Here is an 18,748-nt window from a genome sequence, read left to right as displayed (position 1 = left end):
AGAAAAGGATCCAAATGCAATTGGGGTTCACAAACTTGTAGTCAAGAAATATAAATGTAGGACTGTCCACCTGTCTGATACAAACATTGACCATCAGCAATATTAACTCATTACAACTCATACAAGATATAAACCCTTTGAAGCAAAGAGGGGCCATGGAGTGTAATGCAATGGCGACCTTGCCCAGGACGTTGTCACTTGTGTGGTGGTGGCAGCTGGGAGCCATATTCAGCCTGCTGGTGCCTCTATTCAAACCTTTGCACCATTGTTTCCAGATACAATGATTTGAACCCTGCATTTTGGTGGGCCACTTCCTCCACTCTTGCCACATCGCCAAGATATCATCCATCTCAACCACCAGATTTATGCGCCTTAAACATTGATAGCCGCAGAAAATAATGAGATTAATGCTCTGATTATTACAATTTACATCTCAAACGAGAACCCAGTCGTGCAATTCAGTCGGTGGGTCTCCTGTGTACAACTTGATTGATTCACATATCCAAAAAAAAAATCTCTGAAATGAAGTAACTTATATAATTTTAAACTGTTATTGGTTAGTGAAATGTTGTTTGATGTCTTTCAGTTAACACAACTTGAATCAGCAAGGTTGCAAATGGGCAACATGAGTGGGAAAAGTTGACTTGTTTTCTTTATGGAAAGAGTTAAGGTTTGCTGTTTCACAAAGCTTTGTGCTTCAACAGTTAGGTTTTAAGTGAGAGAAAGGAAAGAAAGAACGTACAGATACAAAATAAATAGTATCTTTTTGGAATTTTACAGGGGTAACAACAAGGCGTTGGATTAGGGAAGATGTTAGATGCCTGACTTTACGGATACAAAGCATGTGAGTCATGTTCTTGGGGCTCGTGGCATGGCAATTGGCCTGAGAGAGAGAGAGAGAGAGAGAGAGAGATTGATTTAAGATTTTGGAGATTGAATGTGGAGAGGCTTGGCCCCTTTGCACGCCGAAAAAGGGGCTGCCACATCCCAGCTTAACTCCGGATGTTCCTGCATTCAAGTGAATGATAGGTGAAAGAAAGAGTGGTTTTAGTCAAACAGTTTTGAGCATGTAAGTTATTATTCATCACTACGCACACTGTTATCATTATTATTTTTTTAACCTTTTCAATTTTATTTTATTTATAAGATCATTAATTGAAGATTAAAAAACTAACCAACAGAAAGAAATAATATCACCCTGTTATTCGAAAACTAGGAGCATAGCCAAAGTTACTTGAATGTGTCTTTTCTTATAGAGACCCAGACAATCCCAATTACGACGCTCTAGGGAGCTTTCAGATTCCAAAACAGTGTTTCCACAAGAATCAAATAAGCAAACAAAATCTTCAAGACCTTGATTTCTACAAACAAATTTCAGAGGTTTCAATAAAGCTTTGTTAAGGATTTTCTGTGTCCTCCAATGCTCCGACCTAATCAGTAATCACCCATGTCATGTATATCCTTCATATATTATATGGTCGCTGCCCTTGCCCCCTCCTCTCTCTCTCCTGCGGGAAAAAAAGAAGAAGCAAGTATGCATAATACGGGTCTGATATTGATATTATTCCTCATAGATTACAGTGTTGAAAATTTCGAAAGAAGTTTATGACACCGAAAAAAAAAGTGTTCCATGGCCTGTACAAAAGTGGAGGTGAGCTCCAATTTTATTGGTTTCAATTTGGCAGAAGAGGCAAGAACAAATTTTTTATCAAATCTTGGCTGGTACAATGAGGATCCGCCGATTCATGGGCAGTAAAGATGTGTATGGGTGCATGTAGACACTCCAGACGGACCAGACCCCACGTAACTGCAATATTAATCTAGCCATTTGTTAGGCCAGCATGTACAAGTTCTTCAAGGCTGTAGTAATATTTGTATTGCTGAATTGATTCTCTGATGATATATTATTTCTAACCAAAAAAGTACATATGAAATCGAAGAATCCCTCAAAAAGTAACAACAATATTGTATGTACTTGTGTTGTCTGCACACTATATTAAAAGAAAAATGATGAAAACTCATTAAAAAACTATGCCCTAAATGATTTTTTCTTTAAAAAATGAAGCTCAATTTTAAGTCCGTACAATAACCCACCCACTGGAACATGATTCTTTTTTATCAGGGCATGATTTCTAGTGCACCAAATGTGACCCGATGAGAAGTTCAGTCTTTTCCCAAGCTTGACATCAGGAGAAAAAAAGGTGAAAATTTAGTGGGAGGTTCCAGAAGACTTCCACTTGCTGGCTGTTTGCAGTACAAAATCATTAGTAATCCCTTCATGGAAGCATTTAAACTTGTCCAAAATGGAGTGGATCATTGCAGTACTCTCCAGGTGTACGGTGCTGGAGGTGTCGTCCGTCTTATTCATCTTACACTAGGCACATTAATATTAATGTCACATTATACAACTCACACAATAAAAATTGATACAATTATTGCTCCATAATTTCAAATTTTTCTTTTTCCTTTTTTTTTTATAAAGCAACCACTGGCTACAGGAATCCAAAGATGATAGTGGCCCACTTGCTAATCCACCTGACAGCCGAATCATAATCAATCCACGTACCCTATCAGCGCAAACTGCAGCAGTGATCGTGTGGAAATTCCATGATATGAAGTCAAAATTGGGTGATGCTGATCTCATACGTATATAATTAATTTTGTAGAGTTAGGCTAATGATGAGCTAGTCACTAGAGACTTGTGATTTACAGTGATGATACTGATTCTTATTACTTCATTATTATCTCATTCAATTATGTGACTAACATGCCTTGCTTAATTTATTGATTCACATCGTGGCCTATACACCCAGTTCCTATGGTGTATGAGTTGGCATTAAGATGGTGTAGAAACTAATAATATGTTGCTGTCAGGATCTTTGAATTTTGCTACGAGGTAAGGCCTTTGTTAATTCCAACTTGGAAAAGCACACTTGTATAAACATATAATAATCATACGTTTGGGTGGTGCGAATTAGGTACTAGGAGAAAAGGGTACCAAAAATAAAAAAAATGCAATGTTGCAATGGAAAATTAGGAAATGTATAGTGTGGAAATTCTGTATCCTGGGATGAAATGTTTGTTCCAGGCTGATTTGATTTTGACAGTCCAAATTATTAAGAAAGGGGGAGATGGGAGGAAACAGTTAGAGACACAAAACAGGAATTATGTGCATTAAATTTAAGAGGAAAATACCAATTGCTTGCTGGACAAGTATAATGTTGGGATTGAACAAATTGAAGGCGAAATATAGAATGGAATGAAATTCAATCGGAATGTCTCTTAAGTTCAGTAGATGTGATGATAAGTGTTAGAAATGGTGGGAGAGAGAGAGAAAACAGGGCGTCCCTACAAGAAAATGTGAATTAAAAACCTGCTGCTTTCAAACAGTAATGCATACCCCATCCCACTTTCTCTCAATGCAAATTGCAATAGCAACAGGGTGTGTCTCTCAACTGTCTGCTGAGAGGAGAATTCATTGCACATCGCTGTCCATGAATGGAACAACCAGTGGTGGTGAGAAGCCATGATTCTCCGGGCTTAATGGGAAAAATACCCGGATTTCAGTTCCCATCAATCTTTTCAATGTTTCTCCATCTTCTTCTTCATCATGGTCATGGTGGTTTATGAGGACACTTTGAATTTTTTGGATTCATGTGGCCACAACTACAGGCCCTTTCATTTGTATTTTTTCCTCTTCTCAACTTGGGGGAAGTTGGTGTTCAGCTTGTCAAGGGGCCATCAGCCCCATCAACCCCCTCTCTCCCTCCCTCTCAGTTAGTGTCATAATTATTCTAGGAGGGAACCCTCAGTTTTTTATGGTCAAAGGAGGGGGGTCCCTTGTCAAGGCATGGCCGTTGGTGGATGGTAGAAAAATGGGGCGGCCCCACTAACTGAGGATACATGATACATATACTGGGGCCCATTTAGATATGGAGGATAAGGGCCATTTTGGAGTTAATGCATACCCACTCCTCCTCACCCTCACAGCCTAACGTTTGGTCTTTTGCTTAGCTGTGGACTGGTACCCCACATTTACCCTTTCAGGGTCCCTTTCCCAAGCTGGACCCGTGAGTAGCAGAGTATTACGACTTTGACATTCTCATTGATTAAAGGGAATAGACGCTGGGGGGCTTGATGGTTGATACCATTTTGTTGTTTTCTCTATGTAGATAAATGCGAGGTAGAGGGGCATTTGGTAAGAGGGGTTTAGTCTCACAGCTTGTCAAACATTGATGATCAATATGAGGTAAGGGAGGTGGGAGGGGTTTTTAATTTGGAGGCATCGAAGACAGACATTCGAGGGGGGCCCCTCGTGCTCGTCACGTGCTTCCTTTCCTAAGACCAACGACAGCTGCCCAACCATTCCTCCTCTTCTTCTTCCTCCCATCCTCTCATCCGCTGCCACGTTTCACTCAGTTTCATCCCCACCCCCACGTGACATTGTATTCACTTGAAAACTAACCCCCCACCACCCCTCCCTTTGCACCAACTTCGCTCTTACATTTCTTTTTCACAATTTGCCGTAAATCATCTCCTAATAACCCACACATATGTTTATATGTTTTTTGTTTCAAATTTGTAGCATGTCTATTTCTTTGTACTCCGATGTTTGGTAATTGAACTCATATTTGGGGAGACACTGGGAAGCATCTTTTTTTCCCTTTTCAAATAAGGCCACTGTTTGTTAGGGTTTTAGAGAAATTCATAGACCATTAATCAGTAGGATTCCAAACATTGATGATTGAAAATTTTGGTCCCATCAGATAATTGGAGCCGCTGAAGTTGGGGCATCTTTTAGCTTTGAGATACCCTCTACAATGGGTGGATCTATCACGCAGAGAGAGAGGAGGAGGAGGAGAGCCTTTATTGGATATTGAAACACATCTTCACAGGGTTTCACGCTCCAAGGGAATGTGAGAAACAAGATCCAATAAAAGGAGATACTTGGAGAGTGTTTCACATGTGGGTTTCTGGACGACTGGGTCATGCAGGCATATTCTCATATCCACAGATAGAAATACTGGGGGGAAAGCTTTAGCTGGCCTTCTCTTTTAACTTACCCTTTCTATGTTTCCCGATAAAAATTAAGAATCAGAACTTTATTGGCATGGAGCTTCCATGTAGCAGGATTGAAAGTTGAAACATCTGATTACAAAAGGAGAAAAAAGAACAAACAAATGTAAAAGCAAAGACAAACGCTTTTTTCTTTCCCCTTTACACATGTATGTAATCCTCTCTTTTTCCCACTCTTTTTCTTTTCACCTGGCTTTCAGTTCATTTCAGACTTCTGTTTGTTTTGTACTATGCGACTTGGGCTTTATCCACTCACTCCAAATTCATACACCAGCCGGATCTCAATGAAATTCTCTTAACTATGCTTGCCAAATCTATTAATGAACCCCTCTTCAAGGCATCAGAACACACACTTCATTCATTTATTTAAATCAACCTTAGAATAGATCAAATGTTGCAGTAATTTTTGGCTGACACATTCTCAAGAGTGGGAAGCTGGATTACACAAATGTGGATGCATATGGAGCAGCCTCGGATCCCATTAATGGAACGTGTTTGTCTCCAGAGGGGCTCCCTAATGAGGGAATGGAGATGGGCAATACCTTTTACCACCTTGTAGCAACAAATGGTGGAGTATGGCCTACCTCCATTTCCTGAATTTTAAGTGGCTCAAGTGCACGTGAAGCAGTCAGTTTCCCATCTCTCTGTCTCTGCACACTCGGAATGCAATCTGATAAAGGATAGCCCATGAGAAAAGTCATTGTCTGGTTTGGAGTATTATGATTTTGTATTTTGAGGAATGAAATAAAAATTACAGGCTTAAAAGTATCAAAGTATTTCTTGCAACTAGATTTCTCTCTCGTCTGTCTTTTCACTTTCATTTGCCCACTTTTTTCATGGCACGAATGGATTTGAAAGATTGTGGCAGACATTAATAAATTCATACGAAACTGCATTGAAAATTTGGGAATAAAAAGGAGATTCCTCTCAAAGTCAACAGCAAATTTTGATGAGTGGATTCTCCCACTACAAGTGCACATCTTTCATAAGTTTGAATCACGCATGAAATCTTCAAGGAGGCATTTGTTTCTTCTAGTATTACGATTGGAAGAGAGATCATGCTCCAAAGTTCAAGGTATCGTAAATGTCAAGTTTTATTTTCTTGCTTTTGCCGTAGTCAAGACTCGAGACAGACTTCATCATGTAAGCACCAACGAGCTTAAAACCCATCTGAAACCCAGTGACATTTCAGCCCACTTCAGGACAGTGGGCTTGGAAATGGGCTGACTGCAGCCCACGTTAGCCAACATTCTAATTCCCCCGACACCTTGCTCAGCCCAAATCAAATTTCAGACTAGCTTGAAGTGACTGGATACCTGCCCAGCTCAAATTAATTGACAATCCTAAGAAAGTTACCACAATGAAATTAATAGAAGGGAGGAAAGGGCTGCTGTGGGGATTTTTAAAATACGTCAGTTCACAAACTATTTTCAAATCTACAATATTTTTTAGGCATCAATAGAAAATTGCATTTTAAGGAGACAACTTCAGTTTAAATAGACATATTCTGATAAAAATATTAAAGCTATATTTTTTTCTTGAAAATTATAGTAAAAGAAAAAAAAAATGATTTCTTATATTTAGACAAAAGATGAAGAAAAAAATAATAAAAGATTTTTGTTTCCATTTTCTTTAGATAAAGCCATAAAAGGTAAGTTTAAGAAAAAAATTTCGGAAATTAATTTTTCATACTTTGTATTCCTTATATTGTTCCACGCCATTTCTTTCTATCAAAGTTTATGAGAATCAAGTGCAACATATTTTTTTTTTCCTTATTGGTGCAATTTTTAGGGTTCTATTTTCAGGGTGGTTTAGGGTTGTACTTATTGTTGAATACTTGGCCATGGCTTGCTTAATTAGAGACTTAAAAGTCCCATTTAGCCAAAGGAAACCTAAAATGCGCCAGCCCAACCTAGTACACCCGGTCCATATAGAAAGACAAGGTGGAGCTCAATAGTGAACTAAGCTTGAAATTGGGCCTGGGCTGGGCTGTACTGATATCTTGTTCTTCAATCACAAACATAGAATGGAATACATCATTCTTAGCTTTTGCCCGTTCCCAATGCCCTGACAAGCTGACATTATTGAAAAGTTAGAGTCAACCCAGCCATAAAAAGCCCAGCACTAGGGTACGTGGTTACGTTAACCAGGTCCATAGCTCTCATGGACTTGGCCGAATGATGACGTAAAAAATAAAATAAAATGATTGAGTCCATCTTCAGCCAGTCCTTCCAGGAGTCCGCCAATGATTGAGAGGACAGTTATGGGAATATTTTCTGCATCTCTTGGAATGTTATCAATTAAGTTCAATCCGTGGGCCCCAACCCGCCAAGCAGAACTGCAGCATAGGATTGATAAAGCTATTCCAACACCAATTCCCAGTAGGACGGCTTGTTTTCGGGTCCATCCTGCCCAATGTGATTGATGAAGACGGTCGAGAAGGACTTGATGGCAAAGAGAGAGACATGGACTTAGGTAAGTGATTGGTTGTCGTGTTGTTAATTTGCTCAATAAAGAAAGAGTTTACCGTGAAGAGGACTAGACCGTACATTATGAAGATGGTCCATTGTGAGAAGGACCTTTATTTCCTTGCTTTCATTTCTTGTTCTTCTGGAGTGAGGAAGGAAGGTTCTACAATGGCAGCTTTTTCTAACCATTACATGTTACTTCTGGAATATTACTCAAGAAACAGAGAGGGACAGAGAGAAAGAAAGAGGTGCGCCTGATGAGTGGAATATGTGAGGCAGCAAAATTAGTTGATCTCTAGGGTTGTTATAGAATTGGTTAGCAGTAAGTAGAGGGAAGGGTAGATGCCGTTTAGATGTAATGGTGCTTCCGCCTGTTGGCTTTTGGCAGTGGTAAAGGGAATCCCGCAGGAAAACAAACAGAAAGGCAACCCCATCACCAGCGCTCAGATTTCGAACGCAAGTCTCCAATTCAAATAATTTTATTAGAATTGAGGATTAAAGTTAGTATGGTTTGCTTGATCTAATAAAATAATTTGAATGATCTTGCCAGATAAATTTATCAACAAGAAACTTAACAACGAAGTTGCTAAAACTGCTACATCAAGTAATAGAAAGAAAATCACAGTAACATTGATGTTCAAACTTCAAATGCCACCATAAATTTCAAAAGTTTTGGGGCGTCTACGAGAGAGACTCCTAGTCGCTTGATGGAGTCAAGACTGAGTGGTGGATTGGGAACCATTACTGGGGTGAGATGCGGTAACTGAATCCTGATGTCCATCATCGGAAGTTGTGGATGGGTGGACGCGAACTGCTTCACCCTCCCCATGCATGTACCAGTAGGAGATGTAGCAGTAGAAGCATAGATTCCCGGAGCTTAGTAATGTCAACATAAGGTAATACTTATATAGATGACTCGTGTTGGCGTTCTCACCGAACCAGTCTTTGAAAAATAAAAACACAAAGTGTGTTGACGAATTTTCCAATACTCAATATGCCCTTTGTGAAGGGCTCCCCATAACTCTCCATCGACTGATCAGCTACCTCAACACAGAAGAAATCTTCGAGTCCATCTTCCGCCAGTTCTTCCATGAGTCATGACAGCAAGAATTGTGGAACCAACCACAAGATGCTCATTCGGATTTCCACGTCTGAGTCCACTCCTTCTATCTCAACCATACTCAATCTGCGCACCTCAACCAGCCAAGCAGCACAACAGCATAGGACGGATGAAACCATTCCAACACCAATTCTCACTAGCAGACCACCTTGTTTTTGTCTTCCATCACTCCACCTCCGTTGAAGTAGTAACTCGTACAAATATGAAAGTATGAGAAGCTTGTGAAGGATTTCATCACATTGAAAGCAATCACGATATCGACAAAGCTGTTGGTAATAGGTGAACTCAGGATGGAGGTCTGTAAAATAAAAAAAGTGCTCCCCGTTGATTCAACCACACCATACACCAGGAAGGTCGCCCACATAAGAACCATTTTTAAGAGAGACTTTATTTCCTCACTTGTGCAACGGAGCAGAGCTTCCCCTGCATTTCATGTTCTTCTGGACTGAGGAAGGATGGGTCCACAATGGCCGCTTTATCTAACCATCTGTCTTCCACCGTCACGGCTTAAATGTCACAAATGAGAGGCACTGTTTTTCTACTTATGTAAAGAAAGATAGATAGATAGAGAACAGCTCTGTACCTGAAGAATGGAATATTGGGCAACAAAATTACTTCATCACCGTCGTTTTTGAAGAACAGGCTAGCCGCACCAGGGTAGGGGAGACGTCGTTTTATTATTGCAGCCTTAAGAAATAAGAACGCGATGTGCAAGGGAAAGGGGGCTGCCTGTTGCTTTTTCTCGCCTGGTTTGTTTTCTTTGCCGGGTGGTCTTTGGCTATAGCAAAGGGCTTCGCCGGGTGGTTAAGATTACCCGAGATTAACAGAACAGCCTTGGAAAAGAAGAAGTAATATCGAAACCATTCAATCAATCTGCTGATCCAGACCTTCCAGTACTTCATTCTCAGTCTTATCCGTCAAACTATATTCGCCGTGGACGACCAGCACAAGGCTAGGATATATCATATAACATATATGGCAAGCTTACAGAGTACGTAGTGAAACCAGCTTAGGATATCCACTCTCTTATCCTGGAAATAATATCGCTTGGTTGCAATTAATATTATACGAGAGATGAAGTAATATGGCATAGGAACACGTAGCAGTGAGAGCCGCCGTCAGTCAACTGGGTCGTTCTTTATTATACTTTCTGAAATCTCTCTCCATTACCTTTTCTTCAACCCACCTCCTTCATAATTTTTCTTTGGTATTGAAGACCCCAAAAAGATTTGAAATCATTGGCAGATGGTTCAGGGTCTTAGACGATGCAACATAAACAATCAATAAGAAAATCTTTCTTCCTCCACATCATTTTTAAGGCCCACCACTCTTGTCCATTCCTGCTTCCAAAAACATGGCACCATCAGCACTAGTGAATTTGTGAGTCTTCCTTGATCTCATGTGGTTCATGGGAATACAATAATACAAATAACTAGGAACAGATAATGCCCTGAATTATTCTTTTCGGTTGGCACCATTGAATGATTTTTAATGTCATAGAATTTCATTCCATCAAAAGCATTGACAATTTTATTTCCACAACGCAGACTTGAAGTTTTAATAGTTTATAATTATTGATAATATCTCTCTAATATTTTGTCTTAAATTAAACAAATATAATTTAATCACCCTCTGAATTCAGTATCTTTAAAATTTTATGTACTATTCTTTTATCCCCTTTTCCATGCTAATCATCAACTATTTAAAAATTATTATTACATATTAAGTTTAATGTAACTACTTTCGAGTTCCAGTAAATCAGCTGTACATTTAAAAGGCCCACTTTGGCCTTTGGACTACAAAATAAAGGGCATCTTTAAAAAAGTTGTTGCACTACATAAGAAAGCTTTCCCTCAAATTAGATGAGGCTAGGCCCATTGTCTCCACATGCCTGAAAGACCTAGGTTCTACCATATCCTTCACAAATTATTAAGAGTATCGGGGGTTATATCAATCATGTTTGGCTTTTAATTTTTTTTAAAAGACTATTATTAGCTCAAGAAAATAATAATAATAATAAGCACAAAAATTTCAGTTTTTATGTGAATCTAATCATATTTAGACAAATTAAATTCCAACTATAAATAATGGTCAACTTAGGCACTTTTGGAGATGTTTTTCTCTGTTGTTTGATTAAATAATGATGAATTTAAAATTATAAATTATATTTACCATATAAAATTGTTTAATAACTTTCGTATTTTACCCTTACTAACTTTTCCTGCCTGCCCATTGATGACCATTTCTGGCTCTATCAGATTCGACAACATGGGGATTGCTGATCATATTATTATTATTCTATCATACCTAAACTTGGTGCGAGTCAACTTGGTCTCCAAGTACGAGCCTTCCTTACATGTAATCACCTCATATTTATTTCGGTGTGATTGAATTATCTTTAACTCTGAAGTCTTCTTTTTCTTAGAGAAGTTAGTAGCCAACTTGTTTAGCAGCAAACACGGTTATGGAACCAAAGAAAATCGACAAGTGACGAGTTCATATGTAGACTGTTGAGGCCTCGCGTCCCTGTGATCCACGTAGGTGCCAAATGGACGCACGCTTTCAACCAAGATAGAGTTCTGGTTCAATCGTCCCTGCAAAAGGTGTCCGGACAGGGTGTCCGGACATACCCTCCGATGGTTTTGTCAACCATGGTTTAAAGAGATAAAACAGTTGACCTTTTACTAGGTATAGTAAACTTATCTTCCTCCTTGTGTGAAGGTTCATATATATAGTGATAGAAGTTCTGCCTCCTTTTTTAATGGTGGGGAGACTTTTTGGCTCGTCATGATGCCTCTAGGTGGTGGCAGGGCCATCATCACCCTTAGGGCGGCTGTCAAAGATCGTGGGAGGCGACGCGGTTGTCAGAGATCGTGTGAGGTGACTTGCCATCATTCCTGTCCTTTTGCTTTGTAGGTGGCGGAATGTGGGTTGTGGCAGACTGTCGGAATGATGTAGTAAGACTTACTTACTTTAGTCAACGATCCAGACAGACATATCCGGATAGGATATGTTAGTCATCCGGATGTGATGTTTGCGAGCGCTGTGTGCCTCTCCCTGAGGAAGCCCGGATAGGGGAAGTGCGTCACGTGTCCCTTGGGGGAGTCCGGATAGAATTACTCCGGACAACGAGGCGTGCCACGTTTCATCAGGGGGAGGGGTCCCTACATAGACTACATAGATTTGATTAAATTTCATGGACTATTCTTAGCTCACTAAAGTCTTCTTCTTCTTCTTAGAGAGAATTTATTAGAGAAGCATAGTAGCCAACGTGTTTAGCAGCAAACAAGGTTATGGAACCAAAGAAAATCGACAAGTGATGAGTTTATATGTAGACTACATAGATTTGATTAAATTTCATAGACTATTCTTAGCTCACAAAAGTCTTCTTCTTCTTCTTAGAGACAATATTTATTATAGAAGTATAGTAGCCAACTTGATTAGCTAACACAGTTGTAGAACCAAAGAAAACCGACAAATTACGAGTTCATGTAGACTATTGATTTCAGAAAGATTTTCCAAAAGATTGCTCCCTCCTTGAATTGATCAACTAATGGACATTAGTGCAAGTTTTAGTAAGTTATATTTTTGTTTCCATTTTCTTTAGTTAAAGATAAAGAAAGTTTAAGAAGGGTTTTTTTTTTCTTTTTTTATTAATTTTCAATACTTTTTTTCCCTTTTTTTATATTAATTTTCCATACTTTTTTTCCTTATATTGTTCCACACTATTTCTTTTTATGAAACTTTTTGAGAATCAAACGTACTTATATTGTTTGGGCTGATCCTGCCCACCTTGGTGGGATAATTAAGCAATCGTCTAAGTATGTGATGAAGAAAGTGGAGAAGGACCTGATCCAAAGAGAGAAACGTAAGGTTTAGGTATGTGATTAATTTGATCGATCAATCAAAAAAGCGTTTCCGTGGGGATCAGGCCGAGACTGTAATGAAGGTGGTCAAGAGACCAGGAAAAGCGCCACCAAACTCTCTTCCCCTCATCTTCATTTTTCTCCCTTTTCATAATTACAAACTATTATCTTGAGTTCATATTAATTAAATTTAGGCTTAATTAGCATTATTAAAGATGATGCCTCTAAATTTTTATAACAGAATAACGCAACAATTATTAATATTTAATTTATTTCAATTATGACATTATCCTTATCATATTTTTATCAAAGCGAGTGGTGACTTTTTTATAAATAAAAAAAAGTGTGAAAAATATATATATATATATATATATATATATATATATATATATTTTAACATTTCATTTAATTAAATGATACAAATGTGGTAAATGAATGGGATAAAAAGTAGCACTATTTTTTTTTTTTAATTTTTCAATTTTCAAATTAATGTGAAGAGATATTTAAATTATACTTTTATTAGAATTAAGGATTAAAATTATTATATATTAATATATTATTTTGCTCTAATAAATAATAATACAATATGAATAAGCCAGACAAATTTTATTAATGAGAAACTTCATAAAATGAGTTGCTAAAACTGCTACATGAAGTAATACAAGGAAAATGATAGTAACATTAATGATGTTCAAACTTCAAACGTCACCATTTGGAGCTTCTAAGAGGGCGATTCCAGGTGGTTTGGACTGAAGATTGAGGGACGGAGTGACACCTGATGGTTTGACGGACCGAAGAATGAGTGGTGGAGAGAGAACCAATACTAGGGTCAGATACGGTCCCGACCACTTGATCTCCATCTTCCAAAATTGCATGTGGTTTGTTGTTAGCTGTTGCAGCTTCCTCACCCCCCATGTACTCGTGGGAGACGAAGCAGTACAAGCACAGATTCGCGGAGCTTAGTATTGTTAGCATAAGGTAATACCTATCTAGATGACTATTGTTTACGTTGTCTCTGAACCAGTCACGGAAAACAAAGACACAGGCAATGTTGACCAATTTTCCAATACTCAGTGTGCAATTAGTGAAAGGTCCCGCATAACTCTTCATCGAGTCAGCTACCAGATCACAGAAGAAATCCACGAGTCCGGCTTCCGCGAGTCCTTCCATGAATCCCAACAGGCAGAATTGTGGAACTAACCACAAGATACTCATGTGGATTTTCACATCTGGGTCGTCTTTAACTCCCTCTCTATCAACCATATTCAATCTGCGCACCTCAACCTGCCAAGCAGCACAACAACATATGATGGACGAAACCATTCCAACACCAATTCTCACTAGCAGACCACCTTGTTTTTGTCTTCCATCACTCCACCTCCGTTGGATTAGTAACTCGTACAAATATGGAACTATGAAGCTTGTTAAGGATTTCATGGCATTGAAAGCAATCACGATATCGACAAAGCTGTCGGTAATAGGTGATCTCAGGTTGGAGGTCTGTTCAACAAAAAAAGTGCTCCCCGTTGCTTCAACCAGACCATACACCAGGAAGGTCGCCCACATAGGAACCATTTTTAGGAGATATTTTATTTCCTTCACCTGTGCAACAGAGCAAAGCTTTCCCTGTTTTTCTTGTTCTTCTGGACTGAGGGAGGATGGGTCCACAATAGCCGCTTTATCTAACCATCTATGTTCCACCGACAAGGTTTAAATGTCACAAATGAGAGGGAGGAGTGTTTTTCACTTGTGTATTAGAAAGAAAGAGAGAGAGAGAGAGAGTTGCAACTCTGTACCTGAAGAATGGAATATTGGGCAACAAAATTAGTTCACCACTGTCGTTTTTGAAGAACTTGCTTGCATCAGGGTAGTGGAGATGTCGCTTCATTATTGCAGCCTTAAGAACGCGATATGCAAGGGAAAGCGGGCTGGCGCTTGCTTCTTGTTTCCCGGTTTGGTTTTCTTCGCTGGTTGGGCTTTGGCAATAGGGAAGGCCTTCGCCAAAACGAAACAGCCAATAAGCAACGAACATCACCACTATCACGACTTTGAAGGTGTTTGGCCAGTCAACAGCTGAGAAGGCGAAGGTTGCTGTGATGGATCCCAAGCACCACCAAAAGCGCCACCAAACCTCCGTACGTGCCTGCACCCGAATTTCATTATTGCCATCCAGGCTCTGTTCATGGCGCCTTAACTGATCAACCAGGAATTCTTTCAACGGTGGTTCTTTCCCTGCTGTGCCCACCGAGATTAGCACCAAAGCCACAACGAGCAGCCAAATCTTAGTACCTGTAATCCATAATAGTACCAACCCCTGCAACAACAAGAATTGACACTAAACATGAATCCACGAATTATCGAATCTAGTGTATTAATAAGAGTACCAAGACATCCGAGTGGAGAGGAAGCCCCTAGGAGCAGTACTAACGCCAGGCTTGGTACATGCTAATAAAAAATGGATTGAATATTTTGTTTTTGTTGACATTTATGTTTGTATGGAAATGAATTTAGATTCATTTACACTGTAAAATTAAAATGATTATTTATTTTCAATTCAATGTTACAATGAAAAAATGAAATAAAATGATCCATATATATAATTTAAAGTAATATTTTATTTTCATTTTAAAAAAATCTTTTACACTATATGCATTTTAAAATATATTTTATTTTCATTAAAAAAAAACATCTTTAAGAGTCTTTTTTTTATTACTATTGTTTGATTGTTGTTGAGAAACAATTTTAAAAAACAAAGTAATAAATTTCATAATTTTTAAAAATAGCATTAGTAATTATTAATTTTTATTTTTAAAAAAATAAACCAATTATGTTTTAATAAGATATTAAGATATTTATAAGAGAAAATGTTATTTATGATTTTATTATAATTCTACTATTCATATTTTATTATAAAAAATTATTTATATTTTTTAATAAGACTTAAATTAAATTTATTTATATGATATAAATTGAATTTACAATTTATACTTTATAAAATCAAAATAAAGAATTATTATCCAAAATAATTTTTTATTTTTAAATTTTTGAAAAGTGTTTTTAAAAATGACTTATACAAGGTATCAAAATAGCATGTTTAAGGGTTAAATTAAAATCTCACTTAACTTATCTTATCCATGATGTGAACTGTGAAGGAGAATAAATAAATAATTGGAAGAAGAAACAACCTAGCGTTACACTTACAAGAATATAGGTTTTAGTGGTGATTAGGATCATTTTGAAATGACCAAAGTAGGCATCTGACGCGTGAGCGAGAAGAACCACTGCTATTGTAGATGTCACTTCGTACGTATTCACAGCTACTGCTGCAACGTTCAGATGTACGTTCTTCCACGTATCTGTGATGTATGACATCAACACATCCACCACTGCATGTTCTACTAGGCTGTGGCTGAACACCAGAGCTGAGAGGGCAAAAAAAAACACGAAAATGAGAACAATTCTAGGGCTCTAAGTCCTTAGAAGCGAAATTATATATTTTCTTTCTTCAAGTTAAAACTCAAAAAGTAACGAAAGAAAGCAAGATCACCGGAGATTAACAGGGCAGCCTTGGAAAAGACGAAGTAATATTGAAACCATCTAGTCAATTTGCTTCGGATCTTGGAGTATTTCATTTTCGGTCGTATTAGTCAAATTGGTTTCACTGTGTATAACCTGCACCAGGCTAGGCAATATTCTCCCTCTCTACCCATGAAAACATTAATATTGATGAGCTGAAAAATTGTATAGCATGCGAGCCTTATCATATTAGAAATTTAGAATATAGTTGTTGAAAATTATCCTTCAACCAGAGCTGGCCTCTAAACGGGCAAACATGAATAAAAATGCAGAAAAACAAAATTAAACTATGAAGTTTTTCTCCATTTAGAATGGATCCATAGAAGAATTCAAGGCCAGATAAAAATGGTACAAACTAGATGATAAGGGCAGTGAAGTGAATACTCGAACTCCTCGTAACATCCTTAATGGGTTTAATCCTAATGAATTTCATGGAATAGTCATATGCAAGCATGCTAGAGAAGCCTAAGATATTTTTTCTATTACTCATGATGGCACCACACTTAAGTGGTGAACTTCACAAAAATTCGGATACTCATTGACAAGTTTAAGAGCATAAGAATGTAAGATGAGATCTTCTTCACATTCTATCTTGAAGTAAGTGACACTGTCAACTCTAACTTTAACCTTGGGAAGAAAAGAGTCTAACGTAGTAAGAAAGGTATTGAGATATCTCTTAGAGAGTATAGGCTAGATTCAAGGTTATTGGTACATAGGAAAGTAATGACATTTACTCTATGAAAGTTTATAAATGTGGGATCACGTCTCTTCATAATTCTCAAAGGTCATGAGAAACTACCTTCAAGACTTGTAAGAATGAATGAAAAGATTATGAAAGTCTAAATATAGTGGATAGAGAAAAACTTACTTAACTATTAAAAAAAAAAATTACATAGAAGAAAATGTTAGTCTAAGAGTTCTCATAATTATGTTTTGAAGATAACAAATCATAGTTAAGTTATTAATTGATTTGAATTATAAAGAATTTTAGGTGTTAATTTGGAAATTCATCAAAAGACATAATGTATGCAAGATCAAAATTTTTAAATAACTTTTTAATCATAAGAAACATATGTAAGATGAATACATGAGTATACTTAGGATTTTCATATCATTTCATACATTTTTGAAAACTTGGTTTATGCATTAAAGTTACATTTCCATCCAAATTTGAGTTCTATTAAATGAACCTTAGGCAAAATGTTTCAAAATTGACATATTATTCTACTTAAAGACATTGCCTAAGTGCTAGAAGCAAAAATACCAGAAAAAAAAAAAAAAAAAAAGGTTTTCAAGCCAAAATTGGTGAACCGGTTGAGGCACTAGCCAATCGACTCAACCAACTAAGGTACCGATCAGCCGGTTACTTCTTTCCGATTGAGGTCCGGTAGAGAGATGCAAAAAACCTTATCTCTCTTCCAATAGTCTTTTTTTCTCAATCGAATGATTTGTCTTCCCAGTCGAGGTCCGGTCGAGAGTAACAGTCACCTGCCAAGCATTTAATACTCAAACGACTAATAAACCAGTCGATCCTCATCTCAACCGATCGAGACTGTTTTTTTATTTTTTTGGCTCTTGATGTTAGAAACTTACAAATTGAGAGTTTTACTTTATTTATGAGTAAGAGAACACTTGCATTTATTTGTTTACCTACTCATTCTTGCCATAAAAGCTCTCATTCTTTTCTTGGTGCATTAAATCTTCATTTGCATATTCTTTAGTGCACATTTGTGATTCATCATAGCCTTGCATTATATTTAAGTCATTGTTGAGCTAAGTTGAGATATTCAAACTTGTTAATTGAGTGTTAAAACTTTCAAGTAAGTAAAGACTTGAAGAGATTGTATAAAAGTCCATTTGAGCCAGAATCTAAGTGTAAAAAGTGATTAAAAGTTTGGTTGAACCTTTAAATATAAGCGAAACCCTCACTCAATTAAGAGTTTGAAGAAAGTGAATGTATGTAAGAAAGCGTCATACCACTCAAAATCTAAGTTTACTTTTTATAACCTTATATTTTTATATTTGTGTTTCTTGTGCTTAATTTTATTATATTTAAAAAAGAAATTTTCAACTCCAATTCACACCCCCTCTCTCCCACCTCTCTTGGATATTTTTATCTCTTTAGATTAGCCCTTTATTTTCTTAGAAAACATTAGAAAAAAAAAAAAAAAACCTTTCAAAAACAAGACTCAATGAAAGAAAAGAGATTTGACAATTCTTTTAATGAAAATAATAAGATTATTTCTAAAGAAAAGAAATTGTGGAGGGCTATGACATCTATCATTGGACTATCCTAACCTCAAAGATATTAAAAAACTCATGTAGATAACCAAGAGTGACACATGCATAAACGGGTGAAAGTGAAACCTTTAAGCCCTAAAGATATCAACTATGAACAAAAAGATTTTTTATTTTTATTTTTATATTTTATATTTTATTTTTATTTTTATTTTTTTTACTTTCATTACATTTGTTGGTTCTAATAATGCAGAGTTTGGCGATAGTAATGTTGATGAAAATGCTTCTATTACTGAGGATTGGTATGAAGAATATCAACTGTAATAGGATAGATGCATTAAGATAACTACTAATAAATCTCCAAAAAAAATGAGAATGAAAATGATGTGTTAAATGAAGAGAAA

At 37.1% G+C, this 18,748-nt stretch overlaps 1 protein-coding gene across 1 annotated transcript; it reads right to left on the bottom strand.

Moving 5' to 3' along the window:
* Nucleotides 1-13,117: 13,117 nt before the first annotated feature.
* Nucleotides 13,118-18,521, bottom strand: LOC132254184 (protein NRT1/ PTR FAMILY 5.7-like). Its single transcript, XM_059739149.1, has 4 exons — nucleotides 16,078-18,521; nucleotides 15,732-15,952; nucleotides 14,327-14,844; nucleotides 13,118-14,220 (listed from the first exon to the last, which is right to left on the bottom strand). Exons 1-4 carry the CDS (start codon nucleotides 16,160-16,162, stop codon nucleotides 13,236-13,238), a joined length of 1,809 nt encoding a protein of 602 aa, XP_059595132.1. The 5' UTR covers nucleotides 16,163-18,521; the 3' UTR covers nucleotides 13,118-13,235.
* Between the last annotated feature and the right edge of the window lie 227 nt (nucleotides 18,522-18,748).

Source organism: Vitis vinifera, chromosome 8, assembly GCF_030704535.1.
Source record: "Vitis vinifera cultivar Pinot Noir 40024 chromosome 8, ASM3070453v1".
NCBI classification, from domain to species: domain Eukaryota; kingdom Viridiplantae; phylum Streptophyta; class Magnoliopsida; order Vitales; family Vitaceae; genus Vitis; species Vitis vinifera.
Note: the sequence above shows the minus strand (reverse complement) of the source record. Positions and strands in the feature narration are given on the sequence as shown.

Excerpts from the sequence above, each read along its gene's own strand:
- LOC132254184 (XM_059739149.1), bottom strand. The coding sequence starts at position 16,162 with ATGAAATACTCCAAGATCCGAAGCAAATTGACTAGATGGTTTCAATAT. Across the intron at positions 14,845-15,731 it reads CCACTAAAACCTATATTCTT|GGGTTGGTACTATTATGGAT; the intron begins GTAAGTGTAACG and ends TTGTTGTTGCAG. Across the intron at positions 14,221-14,326 it reads CCCAATATTCCATTCTTCAG|ATGGTTAGATAAAGCGGCTA; the intron begins GTACAGAGTTGC and ends GGTGGAACATAG.